This window comes from Vulpes lagopus, chromosome 1, assembly GCF_018345385.1.
Source record: "Vulpes lagopus strain Blue_001 chromosome 1, ASM1834538v1, whole genome shotgun sequence".
NCBI classification, from domain to species: Eukaryota; Metazoa; Chordata; class Mammalia; order Carnivora; family Canidae; genus Vulpes; species Vulpes lagopus.
In genome coordinates this window covers 97,226,009-97,240,589 of record NC_054824.1, presented here as the reverse complement: position 1 = coordinate 97,240,589, position 14,581 = coordinate 97,226,009, and the positions used below count along the sequence as shown (strand labels likewise).

General features: G+C 37.5%; 1 protein-coding gene across 33 annotated transcripts in view; it reads right to left on the bottom strand.

Moving 5' to 3' along the window:
- LOC121482302 (ABI family member 3 binding protein) overlaps positions 1-14,581 on the bottom strand; it is a 241,038-nt gene that overhangs the window by 105,058 nt on the left and 121,399 nt on the right. For 28 of the 33 annotated variants that reach the window (XM_041740203.1, XM_041740557.1, XM_041740276.1 and 25 more), the window contains 6 exons: positions 5,645-5,710; positions 4,409-4,483; positions 3,783-3,857; positions 2,905-2,979; positions 1,964-2,035; positions 1,112-1,186 (listed from right to left, as the gene is read on the bottom strand). The exons of 2 other annotated variants lie outside the window; for them this stretch is intronic. In XM_041740203.1, the coding sequence (XP_041596137.1) occupies positions 1,112-1,186; positions 1,964-2,035; positions 2,905-2,979; positions 3,783-3,857; positions 4,409-4,483; positions 5,645-5,710 (438 nt within the window). The remainder of the gene's footprint in view (positions 1-1,111; positions 1,187-1,963; positions 2,036-2,904; positions 2,980-3,782; positions 3,858-4,408; positions 4,484-5,644; positions 5,711-14,581) is intronic. 3 more of the 33 variants (XM_041741421.1, XM_041742052.1, XM_041740499.1) reach the window with 2 other exon arrangements.

Here is a 14,581-nt window from a genome sequence, read left to right as displayed (position 1 = left end):
TTTTATTTATTTATTCATGAGACACACAGAGAGAGGCAGAGACATCGGCAGAAGGAGAAGAAGGCTCCCTCTGGGTAGCCTGATGCGGCACTCGATCCCAGGACCCTGGGGTCATGGACCTGAGCCGCTCAACCACTGAGCCACCCAGGTGCCCCTCACTGCCTCTTTAAAGGAAGTCATGAGAATTCTTTTTCTGAGCAGTTACAATTTTCTTCCTTACCCATTTCGCTGTAAAAAAAAAAAAAATCATGTCCACTGAAGTAGAAAATCTTTTGTTTTGATAATCCTACTTTGTAAACACCCATTAATGAAAAATCCATTGGACATGATAGGGAGAAAAATCCTGGAGCTAAGGGCTTAAAATTTGGATGAAAATGATTGTAGTGACAGAGTTCCTGTGTGTAAGGGGATACTTAGAAGTCAACATTTAAAGTGCTATATAGATTCTGGATAGATAGAAAAAAAACAAAAGTTTGGTCATTCAATATGTCCTGCAATCTATATGCAGGGGATTGTCTCTGTTTTCAGTTACTTAAATAGAATAAGCTCTCTGCGAAAGAGCCTGCTTTTCTTTAGCAAAATATCATTATTATCTCCTGAGAAGTAAACAAAAGTCAGTGTTCAGAAATCAGCTTCATTTCAGAGGGAAGTCATGGAGCATTAGGAAAATACGATCCTTTCTAATCCTGCAGCTGGAGAACTGAGAAGCCCTATAACAAGGGCAGAGTTTTTAGGGGATGGAAAAGACTTCTCCCTTTTCAGGCTGAAAGGCTATTGTTTAGTGTGATCAGAATTCCAGTCAACTTTGGTATTGGAAACTATTTCATAGTCCTAGACAAGGGAGTCCTCAATCACTCCCATCCCTCTATTTCTGTATTTTCTCTGTGATGGTCATGAACATAATGATCCACCCAACAGCTGAGAGCAACGCTGTGATAATATCAAAGGGGTTGGTTATAATGACATCATTTCATTGCATTTTTGCACTTTCCACGGAAAATCTGTATCAAATAACAAAATCCAAATGACAAGTCCTTGCTCCAATGAGTGGCATGAAACAATTTTTCAACCCTACTTTTGGAATTAAAAAAAAAAAGTTCAGGGTAATTACCAGGTTTGGTGTATGTCACTTCTGGGATGAGAGGAATTTTAGGTTTCAAAGAAATAAATTGTGTTTTACTGGGAGCTGGAAAAGTAAAGAGAATAATCAACAAATCAATATTTAGGCATTTCAGTGTCTAAAACCACAAAAGGAAATCTATAACTAGAATGAACCCATCATCTTGGAAGGTTTTTGGAAATATTCCTTTGAAAGAATATTTCACATGCCAGCATTTAATGGAAATACAGTGACAAATTTTCATTTGGTTTGAAAAAAACACTTTAAGAGTATATTTGAACAGAAATAGCATTGCTACAAAGCCACAACTACACAAAGAAAATTAATCCATTATTTTAAAAAATCAGTATACTCATTTTGCACCCTTACTTCACATTTCTCAGCCACATCCAAGTCTTTAAGCACTAGAAAACAGGCATGTTTTAAAATTAATAATCACTGATAGGTATGCCATGATCTACATTATAAAGAAATTCTACTAACATCCTAATAGAATACTGTTTTTCCAAATGAAGTTCAGAGTTGAACTTGAGGGTCTCCTTAAAAAAAAAAATGTAGGACTGTGTTTGAGACTCAAATAAAATGACTGAAGGAAGAGGAGGAATCAGCAGTGGTCTGCCAGCGTTCCAAGGTACAGGATTATATCTGATGCTCAGTTCAGAAGCACAGACTATGGGCAACGATCCAAAACCATGAAAGCCACAGAGCTGTCATACTCTATGAGATTCTCAATATTGTCAAAATGATCCAATAAGAACAGAAACTGAGACATTACATAAAAGCTAAGGAGCTGGATTTTCATGGTAAAATGAAGTAACACATCTACCAAGGACATATCATTACCCAGTGTTGTCCATGTAGGTTCAGGGCTTTTAGGAATTTTAGATGTAATTGTTCCAGGACTTGTGGTTCTTTCTGGTGATGGGAAGGAAAAAAAAAAGTAAGATATCCTAGAGACAATAAAAAGATATAGTCCCAAGAAGAACTGGATGACCCTTTTGAAATCCTGCCATATTTAGCTGTCAGTATTTACAAACTCAGTGAGTAAAAGTTTTGGGATAGTTTCTAAGTTCAGTCATAATAGTAAGGCTATAAAAAAACTGTATTTATTCTACCATAGAATAAGCAAAACTTGATTTGTTGAGCAAAATTCTGAGTGTATTATTTGGTAATGAAAAAATTACTTCCAGATAAGCTACCTGTACCATGCAAATTCGTGCCATAATGTATTTTGTTCCCTCCTTCTTCTAATTTGTCTACACCTATACATATTTTGAGACTTACATCCTCAACTCTGAGCTTCCACCTAAGTATTGTATAGTCTTATAAGTAGATTGCATAGTTTTATGTTGATCTCTCCTTCTTGCTGTATGATCATTCTAAGATTATAAGCAATTGAAAAGTCGGAGTCATGGTCTCTCCTCTCAGCCACTGCCCCAGTTCAAAGCTGAAACAAGAACTGTCAGCCTAATAAACACCTAAATATACATGGATATAAAGGAAATGAATTACCCAATATATCTTACTCTTTAACCCTGTGACATTAGGACTTATTTCTTGGTTTATACCAAGATTCCCATGCAAGAATATCACTGACATAATTTTCAATAAAGTCGTATTGAAAAATTGATTTCTTTATTTTGAATTATTCATCTTCAGTTAATTTCAAATTTTATAAAGACATTTTGACCTATAGAATCATATAACCTCTTTTTGTGATAAGGAGATAGACATTCTCTATTTGGAATTAAATATCCTAAGAGATTAAGGAGGCAGTTATTTACCAGGTTTGGTTCTTGGTGTTTTAGGCCTGATGCGTCGTTTAGGTGTAGAAGGGATAGATGTAGTTTGCTGGGCAGCTGAAAGAAGATTTAATATAGCTTTGATAAATGATATTTTGCAGGGGCCAATCAGGTGATAACTGTAAATTTGTAAACTTCTTGAGTCCAAGAATTACTTTTTATTTCTTTGTTTGATAAATTGTCTATATGAAAATTGAAGGTATACTGTTGAGTTTTTAAATGTACTGGGAAATGGGCACTCTTGAGGGAATTAGGCCACAAGGTATAGTTAAGAACTCAAAAGACAATTTATTGAACAATAGGGGAGAAGCACAAATATTTGGGATTTAGAGAATGGAAGTTCAGAAATTCTTTAATTCTGTAGCTCATGACTAACGTCACTAGAAGTTAATAGTTAATGGACTTCATTATTTTAATAATTTTCTATTATAGAATGTAGGCTGTGTTTTCTCTTACCCATCTTTCTCTGTGCTCTTTTTATTTTGGGCTCTTTGTATTTAGACTACTTTGAGAAAAATACTCTGACCAGGTGGTATCTAATTGTGCTAAATAGGAGGGAATCTATTCCAAAATAATTATCATCTCAATTCTATTGCTATTTTCTGGTTGGCAGAGTTGAAAGGATTGCAGAAAGAAAATAATTCTTTAAATATATGGACACCAAGATTATGAAAAGTCTTTGAGAATTATCACAAGGCAAAGTATGATCGATAACCCAGTTCTTGGAAGAATTTCATGGTAGAGAATGAAGGGAAATATTTACTACTGAAAATATTCTGGAGGTCCAACAAAACTGATCATTTTCTTGTCACTTTATCTGCTCTTTCGAAGTATACAACCACAAAAATGTCATTAGTTACCAGGTGTTGTAGGTGGCATTTCAGGACTGGTAAAGATTTCCAGTATTTGAGGAACAAATGGTGTTTCACTCGGAGCTGAAAACACAAACACCCCACCCATCAAGTAATTCTGGTTATAATGAGGTATTTTAGAAGTTTTAACATGCTTTTAGATGGTATTATAAAGCACATGCTACAAATACATGATTAAGAATGAAAAATGCATGTAGTCTTGAAAGCTGGTGGATAAAATAATGATTTAAAGAAGAGAAAAGGTCAGAATGATAATTGTTCAGTGGCTGACTCCGGGAAGGCTCAATGCATGGAAGAGAGGTGATACAGGCCACAGACACATGAGATGGGATGATATGGATGATGAAGAGGTCCATGCAGTTTTCAAAGCTTTTCATTCCTTTAAGGATGAAAAAAATGATGATCTATTATAGCTCGAGAGAGAGAGAGAGAGAAAGAGAATGCCCAAAATGAATATAAGATGCCTTCATTACAGGGAAAAAAATATATTCAGAAGTAAGAATGAAATAAATGATTAGATGTGATGGAATGAAATGGTCATTTGGAAGAATGGCATTCACATGGATTTTCTTTTGATGGAAAACAAAGTAGGATTTTTCTGTTAAAAACATTACCCAGTGTTGCCCTTGGCTGTTCAAGAGTTCTAGAAGTTTTAGGTGGGACAGAATCCAGAAATGGATCACTTGTTGCTGTTGGAATAAATGTCAACATTTATAAAAGCAGAAGGCCCCAAGAATAAAATACAAATTCATGAGTAATAAATTATGCCTCACATGGGGAAAAGTATTAAGAACACGTAAAAGAGTGCCGACCAACATTTTTAAACTAGTGATTCATTAGGAGCTGAAGATTAACTCATTTTGAAAAACATACATACTTTAAACATTAAAAACCATGAAAAAGACAACATTGCATATATTCAACTTGTTTTCAACTAGTTTTTCCGGTTTCTCACCTTTGTTTCTTAACTACTAGCTGAACCTACCCTTAGCATTCTATTCCATTTCTTTCCTTATTTTCTGCTTCTATTTAGAATTGTTTGCCTTTATCATGGCACAAATAATGCACAGATAAGGCGAAACATGCAAAAAATATCAGATATATATCTATGTCTAGCAGAGACCAGTCATATTTACTCCACATCTCTCAGAGTACCTAATTTAGTAAGTGCTTCTAAAACACTTGCTAAAAGGAATAATTAGATTGGGCTAAACTTCTTTGTAGAAGGATTAGTAAGTGAAAGTCAAAGATTAGACCCAACTGAACTTCCATAAACAAACGAATGACATGATTGCTCTAGGGCAGGATTTCTCACCTCAGCACCACTGTCATTTAGGGCTGGATAACTAACTTGTTGGGTGGGGAGCTGACCTGTACATTGCAGGGGTTGGCAGTATCCCTGGTCTCTACCCACTAGGGGTCAGTACCACCTTCCCCAGTGTGACAATCAAAAATGTTTCTAGCCTTTGCCAAATGCCTCTTGTGGGGAAAGAGAGAAAAGTAATCCCCGTTTGAGAACCACTGCTCTACAGAAACCTCTCCAAGAATCTAAACCTTTTTAGGATGATATTGATAATAGCACAACAGGCCATTCCATGACCTTGGCTCAGTGGCATCCAACTCTATCTGTCCCTCTCACAGGTGTCAGAGCTTGTTATTGATGCACATAAAGGAATAATTGCTCAACTGAGAAATGGGTAGAGCTCATCTCCCTGACACAGACTGCCATTTCTCCCCTGCAGAGTTCTAAAGAGCGTGCTTTCTCACGCTGCAAAAATTAGAGAAAGAACTAGGTGCAGTGCTCTCAGAGTATCTGGCATTCAAAGAAAGACTTGAGAAGCTGGATATACCTGTATGGGGCTCTGACATTTCAGGTTCATCTGATGGCGTAGGGCTTGAGAAAACATCGTAAGTTGCTTTTAAGAGAAAAGGTAAAACAAAAGAGAAGATGTTAATTTTGATTAATTTTAAAAGATTTCATGACATAATTTAATGCTGGTTACAAGAGAGTCTTACATAGGTGCTAGTGAGTTTTGGCTCTGGGCTACTGGTCTTGTCACTACCACGCCAGCCATCACTAAGACTTCCCTCCAGTCTTTCCCTGATCTAAAGGCTTTTCCACAGTGAGTCCCAACACTGGCCTCAAGGGTAATGTGCACGTAGTGCTGTATATTTACAATGAAGTAGTGCCAGCTCTAAATCAAAGAGCTTCAAAGAGTATAAACATATATGAGTCAGAAGCAATTTGAGCAGAGATTTCCAAAGAAGGAAAGAGCAGTCACATTGAAGCTCTTTGCATCGAGGCTACTGCTTAGTCTTCCTACCTAGTAAAAGTACCATCATGGAACCTTATGTTTGGACAGGACTTTTCAGTTGGCACAGCACTGTCTCACGACTCGGCTTACTTAACCCTCTCAACATCCCTGAGAAACAGGTGAGGTAGAAATCATCCCTATTTTTCCAGATAATGGGTGTTATCTCTTGTTTTCCAGAAACAAAGTTGAGATTTCATGGTGGCCAAGATATTTGCCAGGGGTCCCACACTGGAATTGTTGAGTTTGGCAGATTTTCCATCCCATTAACAGGGCCAGGGAGAGTGAGTGAGTTAAGACCAGTCCTCTCCTCTTGCACCACGCCTCCTGCCACTTTAGCTAGAAGCAGCTTTCTTTCTACATTCCTTGTAGCCCTTCTACAGTCTAGGTGGATTTTAGGACCAATTTCATAGTCTATGTGGGATAAAGAAAGCAGGGCAGCCTTAAAAAAAAAAAAAACAGTTGGTTTTAACACAGGGATAAATTTCATGTCCAAGTAAGAGTTGACTGCAGGCAAAAACAGCACCAAAATAAAGATGTTCTTCTTTTCTGCACAAAGAGCTGTCACCATGGTAAGGAGAGGTGTAGAGAAAGCATGAATTGTTATGAGGTAGATACTACTTTCCTTACCCATTCAAAATGGCTGTGTAGAAATAAACTAGAAAGGCAGGAATTCACAGGAAAATTTACTCAGCAGGGTTACTTGTACTTCCATGACACGGTAGTGATTTTGAACCAGTGCTAGCTGAAGGCCTACGAAAGGTAATATCCCACCGTGTGACACACTCTGAGACGCAGAGAGGGCGGCTTGCATTGCACCACACATGAAAGAAGCGGGAAAGAGATTTCAATTTGTGAAGGACTATCTTTGCAAAATCTTCAAAACCAGAACATTATGAGTCATGAAAATGTTCTAAGGGTAAATCTATGACATAGTCATGCAAAGTTCTCTTGCACCTAGCTACAGTTTTTAATGATTAACCTGTTCTTCTTCTTTTTTTTTTTTTTTAAATATTTTATTTAGTTGAGAGAGAGCACATGAGCAGGGGTGGTGGGCACAGAGGGAGGGGAGAGGGAGAAGCAGGCTCCCCAGGACTCCAAGATCAAGACTTAAGCCAAAGGGGGATGTTTATCTGACTGAGCCCTCCAGGCACCCCAAGAATGGTTAACCTTTTAAAGGACAAAACTGCTGGCAGTTGCTGATCTGAGACTCCCTTTAAGCCAATTTTAAGTTATGGATCTAGCAAAGTCAGCTCTATCTGATTCTACACAAGTTAGGAAAACGTTATCGACTTCTATTTAAATTTCTCATACCAGAGATTATGAATAAATAGCTTGATTTTTAATATTTTTAAATATTTTTATATTGTTGCTTTCTTTTGGAAAATGCCACAACCTTTACCCTAAGTCCCACATTCCCCTTCTATCCCTATCTATTCCCTTCTTCTGTTAAGAAACAGCTTTCTTAGATTCTGTACTTTTTGTCCCAAGAGATTTTTTTTTTACCCTCATTCTACTTCTTCTCTATATTTACAATTCCCTTTTATTCTGCAGGTTCCAAGCCAGGCTGGCACTTTCCCTCATGTTGTCCTTAGAAGGTACAATACTGGAGAGAGAAGCCTCCCTTCTATCATCCTCTGGCCTTTGTGGCTCATGTTGGGAAGTTCCCAAATGTCAGGGACCTCTTATTTCCAAACATTTTCTCAAACATGTTTAAGATTAAAATAACACATCTGCTAAGAGGCTTGGTCCCTGCTATTTCTATTTCTGGAGTCTCTGAGAGTTGAGTAAGTTAAGAACAAGAGGGCTAACAACTCACAGACACAACCTTCTGGAAGTTTTCTGTTGTTTGGGCAGCTTTGAGAGACACACCACCACCATCTCACTTGACTCATGGATTAGACATGCTTTTTTGACTTGAAGTACTAGATGTCAGAGGACAGAACAGTGTCAAAAATGGAGTTCTCATAAAGACTCCTAACTCAGGGAAACGAACTAGGGGTGGTGGAAGGGGAGGAGGGCGGGTGTTGGAGGGGAATGGGTGACGGGCACTGAGGTGGACACTTGACGGGATGAGCACTGGGTGTTTTTCTGTATGTTGGTAAATTGAACACCAATAAAAATTAATTTAAAAAAATGGAGTTCTCTAAAAATCAACAGCCCTTAATTGCTTTACAAAATTCCTACATATTTCTATACCAGAGTGAAATGTGTGAAGTGGTTAGACATCCCTGGCTTTTTAAAAGGCTACTCCAGCTATAAAAGAGATAGACAGCTGAGAGTTAAGAGCAAACCCTTCTATTTCTTAGATACTGAGTATCTAGAAATAGTACTCTAATGGTGCACTATTAGATGTTTAGAGGCAAACATCTTCTATCACCAATGTTTACTTTAGTGGGTGAAATGCTCCTATTTGACAGTAAGCACATTCTCTAATCTTGCATTCGCAGAACATAAATGGGACCAATTACGGTTACAGGACCAATCTAATGCAAGTAAAATAGGTAGTTCAATTCAAAGGTTAGAAAAAGCAATTATTAACTTTCTCTCAAAAAACAGTAATGACTTAGCATAATCAAATTTTGCTTTTGTATTTTTCAGAGAAGATATTAGTATGAAATAAGCTACACTGCCATTTGCTCACAACTCCCTAAAACGACCTTTGTTAAATTGTTTTGTTGGTTGTACATTTTTAGTTTTTAAAACCTGGTTAGATGCAAATTCCATCATCAAAATGCTTGGTATTGCTTGGGAAACTACGATAGTGCACAGATAAAGTATTTCCAATTACCAAGAATTTATCAATTTATTTTATTCAAATTCCATGGATATTAGTAACTACATGAAAGACTTTCTTTTTTAAACAAAGTGTTACATGAAAGACCTCATTAAGACAAAAATTGCATCAGTCATGCTCTTAGGCACTCCTAGGTTTATTTTACTCCAGAGCCTGGTATGTGGTGGAGGCTTGATAAATTAGAAATAATTATTCTATTAATCAATGGAATTTATAGTGTTAATCTGCAAGGTGGCCATTACAATGAACAAGTAACAGTGGGTTTGACAGTTGGGTAGTTTATGCTCTCAGGAAGGACAAATGAAAATGAATGAATAAGCCCCTTTAATTATTTTATGATACACATACTTGTACACACAGATCTCTTCCTCTACTACACAATTAATTACCTGCCATAGGCTTATGTGGCCATACTCTGCCATGGAAATAGAATCCTAAAAATATAGATGAAGGAGCAATGGGAAAATACAATAGGACTATCAATAAATAGCTAGATGAGAAAAACATTTATGAACACCACACACAGAGTTCTCAGTACCATTTAAATAAATAAATAAATGCTTTTCTCAGTTCATGGAAAAATAACATACCTTTCTGGTTGGCCTTGAAATTTGTGAAAATAGTGCCTACGAGAAAATGTTCATAAAGCGAAACCAAAGGCTGAGGCTGTAAATCTCAAAGTGAATCTGTAAACCATCTGCTGCACTTGAACCCTATTTTTCCTACTCTCTAAGCATCAACACCACCACTCATTCCTACTTTTTCTCCTCTCTAGGGCTTAATCCAGTTGGGTGGGCCAGATCCTCGCTCATCAACACCTCACAGGGAGGCACTAAGCTCCAAATGTAGATAGAGTTCAATCTCTTTTCAACCACCCTAAGCAAACCACCTGTGGCCACAACTTTCCAACCAGTATACCACTCCTCGGGTGTGCTAGTCATTAAGTTTTCAGGTCTTTAAATGATTCATAGAACTTAAAATCATATTGTAATTTACTGAAGTTCTACAAAGTAGTGAGTGTAATTAGTGATGAACTCCTAAGGCAGCTTCCAAAGTGGATTCTAATGAAGAGATGAAGCTGACTATTCTCAGTTCTGACTCTCTTGCAAAGGGAAAGCCTCTCAAGAGAACTGTTTATTGTTCAAGGGGAAGGAATTATGCCAAAAGAAGGGAGTCATCTTAGTAATATGTCACAGTACATTTGGAGGGAAAAATCAATTTTGTCTGGACATGCTGGGGAAAGAATAGGCAGGAGGGTTTTCTAAGGATGAAAGTAATCATGTCGAATCATCTCGGGTTATAAAAATAAACCATTTACTTTGTTTGAATTCGGCTTTAAATCTTTCCTGGTATTAAATGATGGTCTTTCTAAGGGGATGGAGGAGGTAAGTTAAGGAGGCTTAACACAGATGACATTATGAAGCCAGAAACGAAAGGCTGATGTCCATCCTACCCCTCCAATGATACAAGGGAATTAGAAATCATGCACGTGCCTTAGCTTGGGATGATAACACACATAGCATTTATGCTGCTTCTCCCAGCCTCTGATGCCCATGGAAAAACACAGCCATTTAGGTTCTTTATTCCCTGAACCTAGAAAGGGTCAGAGTTTATAGAATGATTCAGGCTGCCACTCTTGACAGCATAGCTGTGTGATACATTCTTGCTATGGGGTTAATAGGACATCAGACCATTTCATGGAGAGCAGGGCCTCTTTGTTATTTAACAATACACATACCTTTTCTATTCTTTGTAAAAATGTTTGAACAAGAGAAATGAAGACCCAAGAATCATTTGGTTGGCTTATATACCAGTTTAGAGTCGATTTATTTTCTCTCTTCCTTCCTTCTCTTTAGTAATTTGTTATTATTGTATTTTATTATTACTATTGAGTGCCTGGAGCAATTCAGCAAGTCTGGGATGGGCAGTATGGTGGGAAGAGAATGCATTCAGTGCAAGAGTCCCTTGCATTCAGGAAAGGATTACGGGGCACCTCATATGTACTATGAATCTGTGAATTAGATTTAGTGACTTACATTTTTTTTACACATTAGTTCTAAGACATAACAACCCAGTGGAAAAATTGATATATTATTTTCATTTCATAATGGGGAAACTGAGGCTCTAAGAGGTAAACTTGTCTACAATCACAACACTGTCAAATAGTTGAGTTGGTTATTAACCCCGCTTTGTCTCACTCTATAGTACACAGATTAGTGATTGCATTCAAATTAAGAATGAACTTCAGAAACTGGCCAGCCTTTCTCACAGACCACTTAATGTTTCTCAAAAATCTATAAGGCACCTGGCTCTAATAACATTTAATTAACTCTGTTGGGAAACTGTTCAATGAAAAATTTCAAAGCGAGCTGTATGACATTGTTTCACACTTAACTTGGAGTGCTTTGTTAGAGAGAAGCTTAAGAAAGAAACGAATGAGGATCTAGTTTTTGCTCCTCTATCTATTCAGGGGTAAGCCTCTCACTTACCTCCTTAAAAGAAAATGATAGCTCTCTTTACTTCCAGGGACTTCAGGAGGGTCAGTATGCTGCTATATATGTACAACCCTTTGAATCTCTTAATAGAAAACTGGCGTCCAAATACAAAATTATATATTTCCAATGAAGAGGTAATCCAACAAGTACATGTGTGTGAACACAAATGCATAATTCTTTGGAGAGTGGAAGGTACTGGGGACTCTTCTAGAACTCACTCACACAGAAATCATAGTCAACTGGCCACTTACCAGTAGGATTTAGGACCAGTTCTATTGCATCTTCAGAAAAATATACTTTTCTGAATCATTGTTACAAGCACATACATATTTCTAAAATGTGGCCAACTTTCCTTTAAAATAGATTTTAAGAAGTATATATATTCCAGGGGTTCCTAGGTGGTTCAGCTGGTTAAGGGTCAGACTCTTGATTTTGGTTCAGGATATGATCTCAGGCTTGTGGGATCCACGCTCAGAGTAGAGTCTGCTTATCCCTCTTCCTCTGTTTCTCCCCAAACTCGTGCTCAATCTCCCTCTCTCACTCAAAAATCTTAGAAAAAAATCTTTAAAGAAGTATATATTCTGGTGCATAACTATAGAGCATATCTTTATCATCTCCTTTCTATACTTTAAGAAAAAAATGGTTTTGCCAAGGGAATAAAAAAAAATCAATCTTACTTAAATAGACTTTAGAGAAGGCTTAATACAAAATACAATTCCAAATAATGAGATCACAGAATATAGCACTAATGAAAGATTAGGCTAAAAGTGGGGAAGAATATATTTTATAACTACAGTTCTCAGATCTTGGGGGATATTCCAAGTTCCAAATATCCTGTCCTACTCTTTCAGCAACTATTGAAATGACCTCGGGATTTCAATAGTTAGCATGCAAGTTAAAATTTCCATACAGCTTTTTATATCTGAAACTAATACAAATACCTTTTTGAGAGCACACATTCTGATGATTTGATATAAAATATGAAGTAGATGTGGAAAACAAATCCAGCAAAAGCCGAAGCAAAATGAGTTTTACAAAAGGTGTTGATAAATTACACTTGATGTCTGATTAAGAGAAAAGCAGCCCCTGGCATCCAGGAGCTGGCCTGGTACCTGCAGCTAGATTGTGGTGTGTTCCTGCTGAACATCAACAATTTGAAAGAACACCAACATCAGACAAGCCCACTCCATGACCAAGATGGATCAAGACAAAAACAAAACCATTCTGTAATTGTGGTTTTGAAACACAAATGTATAAACACAAAAATTACTGTCCCCACCTTCTGGCTAATGAATTTACCAATCACACCTTTGCTTCACTCTGTTCTTCTTGCCTTCTAGCTAGGAATTAAGATTGTCAGTTACAGAATTACTCCCACTTCCTGGCAGCAGCCAATCCAGAACAAGGCATCACTTCCTTGGACCCTCCCAGAATCACCTAAAACAAGGGCACATCCTACAATAAGTTCTTTCCAGCACCCTCTTACCAAGAGATCCCATAGTTCCTTACACTCCACGTTCTCTATTGTCGTCATTCATGAGTAAATACATCTAACTGTTCAAATGCAGGTGTAGTTCTAGTGGTCTTTGGTTGCAGGGAATAGATATAGTAAGTACAAATATGCTGTATCCCAACAGAGAAAACAAAATGTGTTCATTTTGTTCATTCATACCAGCTAAGATATATCATTTCTTCAAAGGATATAATGACTAAAAATAGGACCAATGGTTTTATGGACCAGCATTCCAGTACTTTCTCTACCTCTCTCTTAATTTCTAAAACAATTGCATTAGGAAACCATGGTAAGTGGAAAGTAAAATAATCACACACATTGAAACTAAATAGGAAATAGAAATGTACTACAGGTATAAATTCACATACAAGAAACATGAAAGGCTGAAGTGAATGAAAAGATGGCCTGAGTATATCAACTCTTCAAATCACAATATATAGGACAAGGTTTAATTTGAAATTTAACATGTTAAAAAGATGCCACAGAACTTATATAAGAGAAAGAAGCATTGTGTGCATTAGTACAAACAAAAGATATTTAATCACCCACTTTGAGAAACTAATCTTATATTGACTTGAGGCCTCTCATCCTATAATTGACCATATTTGATGATTCTTACCTACATCATGTGAAATATTTTAGACTAGTGATAAGGTAGTGCTTCTCTAACTTTACTGTCCATACCAATTACCCGGAGATCTTGTTTAAAAAGCATGCAGTAGATTTGGAGTGGAGCCCAAGTTTCTACCTTTTTAACAAGTTCCCCAGTGATGCCAATGCATCTGAGGATCATACTAAGTAGCAGAAATATAACACTTAAATGTTGTGGAGAAAGGCTAGGAAGTTTCTAGGGCTAATGCTCATGCCTGAAATCATTACCTACTGAACCTTTACAGCCTGTGACAAGCCCCAACACTTCATCCAGAGGGGGTTGGCAGTCAGTAGTTGGAAGTTCTCTGGCAGCCTAGCGTTGCTCTGGCAGCAGTGAGGTAACTGAATAATGCAAGTGCTTCCTGCTGTATTAGCCACTATTCATACTCCATCAGAGCAAGACCAGAATATTCCTTTCTGGAATTAAAGGCAGAAGGAAACTTTCCTTTATTAAGATCTTTAATCTCATCTATCTTTGTCTCTTTGCAACCCTACAATCCTCACTCCCCAACATATTCTCCTCACTCCCCAAAGCCTGGTTCAATTTGGGTTTCATAGGCAGGATAATTTCATAAATGGTTTCCCTGAGGTTTTGGTCAGTTCACTCTTCAATAGTCACAGACACCCAAAAACTATAGACTGCTCAAGGAAAACCTAGTGACCCTGTGCCCCCAAGGTTAATAACCCAAAAACTAAGAGATGAAAGGGACCTAACAGTTCATCTAGTCCAGTTTGGTTTGAGAGCTGTAATCGTCACGAATGGTATGGGAGTCAGGCTAGGCATGCCACAGTTAGCAGAGAAACCACACACAGGCCCACAGACCAGTCGTTGCTCCATGATCACAGTGCAGTGCCTATGAGACGGCTCAGTATGAAACCCTACACATAACCCAGATTTAGATTCAGGTGACCTGAAATGCTGAAGACATGTTTGCACCCACATTAAGTAATCGCATTAGAGTTTCAGGGTCAGCAACTAGAAAGACCCAATTTGAGATTTCTCTGGATTGGATGACAAC